Genomic DNA, 8,905 nt, shown 5'->3' with positions numbered 1-8,905 from the left:
TCACTCACCTGCACAGACTAGCCACTGAGGGACCCTGGCCACAATATGACTCTCTCACCTGCTCTGGCAGACAGAGCCCTCACAGGTGGCCACCTTTCTTCTGGAGAGGAAGTTTCCCAAATTTCTAGAGCCTGAAACAGGGTCGGTACCAGAAGTTAGGTTGCTTCTGTCAGTCCCAAAGCTCTGGAGCTTTTGCAGTCCACACTCTTGCTAGCACAGACTGGAGCCTAAGCGAACTGGAGCAAAGATGGCTCTCCTGCCAGTTCAGGCCTTGAGACTCCTCCCAGGTGGACACCCCTCCTCAGGCAAGAAATGTGAAGGGTGACTGGAGCCAGAAATGGGATCTTTCAGAGAAGCTATGTTGTTTCTGCGGGCTGCCCTCTCCCTGGCAATGCATGGGAGCAAAGATGGCTCTCCTTCCTGCTCAGCCTGCATCAGCTTTTTAGTAGTTCTTTTCCATGTGATTTTTTAAAATGCATTCCAAAATGGCAAAATTCTCTTTTCAGGGTGGGATTTTAGAAATTGCAGAAATCATTACAAATTATGTGGTGTGTGAATGATGACTGACCATCCTGGGCCAGGAGAAAAAAAAAGGAGTGGTAATGAACACCACTCCTGAGTAAGAGGATAAATATACAAAAGAAGGCTTCCAAGACCCTTAACCATGTTTTTGAATCTATTGTGAATTCCCTGGAAGTTAAGAGACCTCCCAGGTCCCATGGTCAACATTTGTATGGGAGTCCCAGATTTATATGTGTCCATGTTAGTGTGCTGATTTCTGTCTTCATTATATCTCAATTTTTGTTTTTAAGAAATAATCATGGCACATAATAGTTTGCCCAAAACTGGTCAAAAGAAAATTTTAAACTTTGTCAACTCTCCTCTGCCTTGAATAGATTTGAATATCAGTTACCAAGAGAAATTAGCTAGTTTCCTCTTTTTATCTTTGTTATTTTTATCAGAAATCCCCCCAAGAATATATCACTCAGCTGATATTATGTAATATTACATAATATATTTTCCCTATAGATTTGAATTTATACCTGATATCAGACTTATCAGGAATTCAATTAAGACCATCATTCTCCTGTCAGAAATAATATTGCCACTAATTTTTTATTCTTTTGGCCTTTTCATACCACAAAGCTTTAACTTTTCATCTAATCAAATTTATATGTTTATACTATATTCAATGGTAATTTGCCTATAGTTAGTTAAAAATCAGTAAAACCTATTAAATCTTTTGGCATTTTTAATGACCATAGTTGAAAAATAGAAGAGAAAAATATGAAAACAGTACTTTTTTAATAGATATTTTCTTCATTTACATTTCAAATGCTATCCCAAATACCCTCCCCACCCACTGCCCTGCTCCTCAACCCACCTACTCACACTTCCTGGCACTGGTATCCAAGGGCCTATCCTCCCATTGATGGCTGACTAGGCTATCCTCTGCTACATAAGCAACTAGATAGAGACACAGCTCTGGGGCAGGGGGGTACTGGTTATTTCATATTGTTGTTCCTCCTATAGGGGTGCAGACCTCTTTAGCTCCTTGGGTACTTTCTCCAGCTCCTTCATTAGGGGCCCTGTGTTCCTTCCAATAGATGACTGTGAGCATCCACTTCTGTATTTGCCAGGCACTGGCATGTTCTCACAAGAGACACCTATATCAGGGTCCTGACAGCAAAATCTTTCTGGCATATGCAGTGGTAGCTGGGTTTGATGGTTGTATATGGGATGGATCCCCAGGTGGGGCAGTCTCTGGATGGTCCATCCTTCTGTCTTAGCTCTGAACTTACTCCTTCCATGGGTGTTTTGTTCCCCATTCTAAGAAAGAACAAAGTATCTACATTTTGGTCTTCCTTCTTCTTGAGTTTCATGTGTTTTGCAAATTGTATCTTCGGTGTTCTAAGTTTCTGGGCTAATATCTGCTTATCAGTGAGTGCATACCATGTGTGTTCTTCTGTGATTGGGTTACCTCACTCAGGATGATATCCTCCAAATACATCCATTTGCCTAAGAATTTCATGAATTCATTGTTTTTAATTGCTGAGTAGTACTCCATTGTGTAAATGTACCACATTTTCTGCATCCATTCCTCTGTTGAGGGACATCTGGGTTCTTTCCAGCTCCTGGCTATTATAAATAAGGTTGCTATGAACATAGTGGAACATGTGTCCTTATTACAAGTTGGAATATCTTCTGTGTATATACCCAGGAGTGGAATTACTGGATCTTCCGGGAGTACTATGTCCCATTTTCTGAGGGACTGCCAAAATGATTTCCAGAGTGGTTGTACCAGCTTGCAATCCCACCAGCAATGGAGGAGTGTTCCTCTTTCTCCCCATCCTCTCCAGCATCTGCTGTCACCTGAATTTTTGATCTTAGCCATTCTGATTGGTGGGAGGTGTAATCTCAAGGTTGTTTTGGTTTGCATTTCCCTGATGATAAAGGATGTTGAATATTTTTCAAGTGCTTCTCAGCCATTCAGTATTCCTCAGCTGAGAATTCTTTGTTTAGCTCTGTACCCCATTTTTTAAAGGGGTTATTTGATTTTCTGGAGTCCATCTTCTTGAGTTCTTTATGTATATTGGATATTAGTCCGCTATCTGATTTAGGATTGGTAAAGATCCTTTCCCAATCTGTTGGTGGCCTTTTGGTCTTATTGACAGTGTCATTTGCCTTACAGAAGCTTAGCAATTTTATGAGGTCCCATTTGTCGATTCTTGATCTTACAGCACAAGCTATTGCTGTTCTGTTGAGGAATTTTCCCCCTGTGCCCATATCTTCAAGGCTTTTCCGTACTTTCTCCTCTATAAGTTTCAGTGTCTCTAGTTTTATGTGGAGGTCCTGGATCCACTTAGACTTGACCTTAGTACAAGGAGATAATAATGGATCAATTTGCATTCTTCTACATGATAACTGCTAGTTGTACCAACACCATTTATTTAAAATGCTGTCTTTTTTGCATTGGTTTTAGCTCCCTTGTCAAAGATCAAGTGACCATAGGTGTGTGGGTTCATTTCTGAGTCTTCAATTCTATTCCTGTCTGTCGTACCAGTACCATGCAGTTTATATCACAATTACTCTGTAGTAAAGCTTGAGGTTAGGCATAGTGACTCCACCAGAGGTTCTTTTAATGTTGAGAATAGTTTTTGCAATCCTAGGTTTTTTTGTTATTCCAGATGAATTTGCAAATTGCCCTTTCTAACTCTCTGAAGAATTGAGTTGGAATTTTGATGGGGATTGCATTGAATCTGTAGATTGCTTTCAGCAGGATAGCCATTTTTACTATATTGATCCTGCCAATCCATGAGCATGGGAGATCTTTCCATCTTCTGAGATCTTCTTTGATTTCTTTCTTCAGAGACTTGAAGTTCTTATCATACAGATCTTTGACTTCCTTAGTTAGAGCCACACCAATGTATTTTATATTATTTGTGACTATTGTGAAGGGTGTTGTTTCCCTAATTTCTCCTGAAAATGGTACTTTTCAAACACCATTTTGGCTTGCAAATTCCCAAGCATTCAACAGCCCTTCACACTTTCCAATTAAACAACGTTCAGAGATTTTTTTTTCTGTATTTAATGGGTAAATGTTTACCAAAAAGATAACTCAGCCTAAATATAATCTCCATTACTTTTTTGAGTTTTTTAAAAACATATATTTTTATTGTCTATCCATTCTTATCTCCAATCCTGAATCAAAGAGAGAAGAATTAAGTGGCTCCAGTTTAGATCAGTCCCTGAAAACAAGCATCCCTCTGAGATCCTGAATATTCATATCTTCTTTACCTAAAACATTTGATAAGTCCCTAAAGTGGATGCTACTTAGAGAAAGATAGGATCATAATGTTAATCCCCAAAGTTTCTTTTAAAAACCCTTATTCTGAATTTAATAGGCACGAACTTTGCTCTGGGCAGGATGTCAGTGAAAACTCAATGCCTAAATGATAGAGCTGCCTTTCTCTCAGATCCTTAACATGACCACAGATAGCACTTCTTTCTGCAATCCATCTGTACACTCCAAATGAGCAATGTCAACAGCATCTAAAGAGTTAAGTGTTTGGAAATCCGAGGATTCTCTAATTGGAAAGTACCTCTTGAGGATAACAAACTTCTTGTGATAATTTTTAAAAATATCGAAGTCTAAGACAGAAGATTCTGGGAAATGTGAAGAGACACAGGTCACAGTGAGCCGCCTTTTTCGGACATCCTGGAATCTGTTTTGGGGCTTAGCTGTAAATTAGGGATTGCTGTGTTGTTACAGCTTTGAGTGAAACTGCTCACGAGTTTTAGTAGCCAAATCTCTTGCCGATTTCTCTATCGCCAGTAATTTTCCCATGTAAATAACAATTTACACTTCAAAGATTTTCTTCTTTGTAGTTTCTAAAATGTCAGAGTTACTAGGTAGTTTTAAGAGCCTATAGAAAGATTCCTTTCTATAATGTATCATATAGCTGGTGCCAGGATTTTTGTTCTCATGTTTTTTTGAGTTATGGAAACATAAATTTATCTTTTCGAAGAACAGAACAGCATTGCGTGTTGACTCACAAACCACTATGACAACATGTTAGCATCTCTTCCTACACTGTTTGAGTTGGAAATCTGGACAAAACATTGAAAAGAGAAAAAACGGAGCAAGTGGCTGGAAATGCTATGCTTACTTTTTTTCTCCCTATAAATTGTCTTTTAAATCTGTAAATTCTCTTTTTTTTTTTTTTTTACAATTTTATTGTATTTATTAAAACCCCAATTAAATCTTAAAAACACAAGGAAAAAGATGAAGACAGACATGCTCACACAAACCAAATCTGGGATGGTGTGTCTTTGTCAGTTCTGGACAGAGCAAGCTCTAGAACAAGGGAAATGGCCAGAGATAAAGATGGGCAGTAAGCACGGGGTCAGTCCTATAGCCACACATGAATGCAGCTGACAGCAAGGAAGAGTAAGTACATTTGTAGATATTATGGGAGATATTCTCAGCTCCATCTGCACCTGACAGGGGAGGTGCTCAGGATACAGGTAGATCAAACACTTGGTCCATGGACTTGATCTAGTTGATGTGTTTAATATATGTCATTCAATAAGACTGGAATATACATTCTCCATTCCTATGGAATATCCACCAAACTGTGCTGCTGAAGACCTGTCATCACCCAAGAGCTTCTTGGTGGTCATGGGCATCTCTGCCCCTGCTTTTCCTGCACCTCTCCTCTCCTCTCCCCTCCCCTCTCCTCAAACCTCTAAATTCTTAATACTTTAGCTTCTGCCTCTCCTAAACAGTACAGTCTTGAAAGGAGAAAATTCTTTGTAATTTGTCTGGAAGAAAATAATCTGTGAAATGCACTTGATATTCATGATGTGTTTTTCTGCTGCCACAGCTGCCCAACACCAGGATGTGATGGAAGCGGCCACGTCACAGGCAACTATGCATCTCACCGCAGGTACCAAATGCCCTTGTATCTGTTCAGGGTTTTATCATCTTGGTCTGTTGCATCTTGCTTATTCTAGCAACCTCAAACTGCTCTCTATATTAGGAAATGGTAAGTGAGTTAGAGGTGGAGGTTATTTTATTTTTCAGAGACTTAGATATGGTGCATGGAAATAATGATTCAAAAGAATATTCTGGTCCTGGTTACAGACCGACTCATGGTTCATGTCAGGCTATAGCCCACCTAGCATTAAACAAAGAAAGCACAAGGGCCTCTTACTATGGCGGTGGCATTCCTGAACAAATAAATAAAGGTGTTGTGAGGCTGAACAATGAAAGGATCTCTGTTGTCTTCTTGATGGTAGCACCTCCTTTCCTGTTGACAGTGGCTTAAAGCTGATTCTTCCCTGTGGCTGGTGTGGCAGTGAGAATGGCTGGCCAGCCACTGCCGATCACTGAGTTCTCATTAGATTAAAGTCCTTCATTTGATAAATAGCAAATCTAGTTCACAACAAATAATTGAAACCACCATTAGGCCATGTTCATTAATAGTAAAACCAGATTCAGTCCCAGTTAATTCTTTTCAATTCCTGGTCACCCATAACTTAATGTATATCACAAATTTAGGGCACACAGTACATCAGATTTGTCCACCTCAGTGTTCTTTTCTTCCTCGTTCCTCTGTAGTGTCTCTGGATGTCCCCTGGCAGACAAGACTCTGAAGTCCCTCATGGCTGCCAACTCTCAAGAGCTTAAGTAAGTGCTGGGAGGCATGACCCCTGTGCCCCTCTTCACCCTGGTGGAGCCCTCATTGTTCAGTGCCCATGTTGCCTTGTGAAGAGAAATAAAATTTACCTGACTGAGTAGCAGAAAAAAACATGTGTCAGAACATTGAGAGGGCTGAAGCTGAGCCCATGCACCTTACCCAGACTGACTTGCTGGGGATTGCAAGAAAGGGCATGGAACTTATGTTTTATAGTGATTTGTAACAAATGGCATAAAAACACACTCTTTTTACTGTTACCTTCAGAACTTATTTACTAAACCAGACTGATGAAGGTGTAGCAAACATTATCCATCAGTTTTAAGAACCCATGAGAATTTAAATCTCCCACATGCCTTTCACTTTTGTTAAACATCATTCCAGCTCAGTTCTACTTTGTTTACAAGGTCCCCACATATATATTAATATCTAGTTATTTTTTTATTGTTCTGACATCTGATGCTTTATATAAATATGTTTATAGTAAATATGCTATAATTTGACATTATAGTACATCTTATAGGCTTAATAATAACATAAAAATCTGATACTTTTAACCCAGAAATAATGAGAATTTGGAAATATGCAAATGTTTTTCTCATTTTCCAATGTTAAAGTACAATTTATTATGTCAAGGTACAGTCTTGAATATTGATTGCCATTTTCATAGATTGAAATATAAAGATGTTTTGGGGTTGGTCATTAATGGATTGAAATGTAAGGTACAACATAATATCATCCTCAGTCTAGACTTTTCCATTGCCACATCTTACAGCTATCACTTTCACATACTTTCTCTAAGTTTCATGTTACAAAAAAATCATAAAGACACTGGAAGCAGGCAGGTTGAGAAGGCCTGTTGCAATATCAATAATTGTTTCATGCCACCACCTAACAAATAATTTATCTGTTTTGTCCATTCAAGAAAAAAATCTTTCACTAATCTCTTGTTTAGATACTCAAGAAAGAATTCCTAAAAAAATACTTCTTGACATAATAGAAAACATATAAACATATGTGTGTGTCATATAGAAGAAGATATATAAGCTACTAAATCACTAAAAGAAAATACTGATAAAGAGCTTGAGAGATGGCTCAGTGATTGTGAGTTTCTATTGCTCCTGCAGAGGGCCCAGGTTCAATTCCTGGCACCCATGTGAAGCAGCTCATGACCACATGCTACTCCAATTCCAACTGTGTTCTTGTGTTTTCTAGGTGTCCAACCCCAGGTTGTGATGGTTCTGGTCATGTGACTGGAAACTATGCCTCCCACAGAAGGTAAGACTAGCCCCATTTCGCACATGAGAAGTAATATGTTGGCAGGGATATCTAGTCATAATCTCATAATCACAGGGTCTTGTACCATTCTTGGTTATTCCTTTTAGTTTGTCTGGTTGCCCTCGTGCAAGGAAAGGTGGCATCAAAATGACCCCAACAAAGGAAGAAAAAGAAGACTCTGAACTTAGGTAAGTACCACGAAGAACTGGGGTGGTCTGTATCTTGTCTAACTTGGAGGTGCCTTTGGATGTCACTGAATACACATTGAGTCCAGGAGTCGGGATTTCTGGCTAAAGACTCAAACTGTTCAGAAGTTCAAGAATATTTTCTCACTTATAACTGCATGTCTACACATCTTTAACAGTGCAGAAGTGAGAGAAATTTATTCCTTGTTCATCTGATTTAAAGGAAAACAACATGTGGAAGTTGCTTTATTATGGTATTCCTCTGTGTCTATATTTTTTTTTAGCTTTTTCTTTGTTTTGATTGTTTTTTCTAATTCTATTTTATTTTATTTTTATCTATATTATTTTATTATTATTTTGTGCCTGTTTCTATTTTAATAAGAGAGAAGGGGTGTGAGTTTGTATGAATAGGATAGTGGGGAGGATCTGGGAGGACTGGGAGGAGGGAAAATGATAACTGATCAAAATACTTCATATTTTAAATCGATTTTCAATTTTAAAAATAGAAAAGAAAAAAGAGTGGGTAAGAGCTTGGCTGCATCTATTGATAACTGGATAGCTCTTACACAAATCTCATTTTTCCCTGCCTGCAAAATGGAATAACACTCTCTACCGAAGTGTTTTCAGTGAGCACTAAGAGGTGATGCATAGGAATTTCTCAGCTTACAGTCTGCCAACTCTTCCCAACACAGAGCTGTTGCATGCCTTGTGGTGTATCTTAGGGTTTCTGTGGCTACAGTAATACACCGAGACCAAAAGCAAGTTAGGGAGAAAAGGGTTTATACAATTTCAGATCGTGGTCAATCACTGAAAGAAGTCTAGACAGGAAATGAAACAGGGCAGAAACCTGGAAGCAGGAGATGATGCCTTGGATGGACGCTGCTTACTAGCTTGCTTTCCATGGATTCTTATAGAACTCAGTACTACCAGCCCAGGGTGGCCCTACCTACACTGGGCTGGGCCCTCCCACAACCATCGATAATTAAGAAAACGTTATACAGGCTTACCTACAGCCTTTTTCAGGTGAGGTTCTCTCCTCTCTAATGACTCTAGCCTGTGTCAAGTTGACATAAATTAGCGACCTTTGAAAGGTGGTGACCCGAAGGACAGACGGGACGAGAAAGGAATTAGGGAAACAACACCTTTCACAATAGTCACAAATAATATAAAATACCTAGGTGTGACTCTAACTAAGGAAGTGAAAGATCTGTATGACAAGAACTTCAAATCCCTAAAGAAAGA

General features: G+C 39.0%; 1 protein-coding gene across 1 annotated transcript in view; it reads left to right on the top strand.

Moving 5' to 3' along the window:
* St18 (ST18 C2H2C-type zinc finger transcription factor) overlaps nt 1-8,905 on the top strand; it is a 110,434-nt gene that overhangs the window by 85,584 nt on the left and 15,945 nt on the right. Inside the window, exons 13-16 of the mRNA XM_029533387.1 lie at nt 5,388-5,450; nt 6,125-6,193; nt 7,416-7,478; nt 7,586-7,666. Coding sequence (XP_029389247.1) covers nt 5,388-5,450; nt 6,125-6,193; nt 7,416-7,478; nt 7,586-7,666 — 276 coding nt within the window. The remainder of the gene's footprint in view (nt 1-5,387; nt 5,451-6,124; nt 6,194-7,415; nt 7,479-7,585; nt 7,667-8,905) is intronic.

Source organism: Mus pahari, chromosome 22 (assembly GCF_900095145.1).
Source record: "Mus pahari chromosome 22, PAHARI_EIJ_v1.1, whole genome shotgun sequence".
NCBI classification, from domain to species: Eukaryota; Metazoa; Chordata; class Mammalia; order Rodentia; family Muridae; genus Mus; species Mus pahari.
This window is presented reverse-complemented; position numbering and strand designations above follow the sequence as displayed.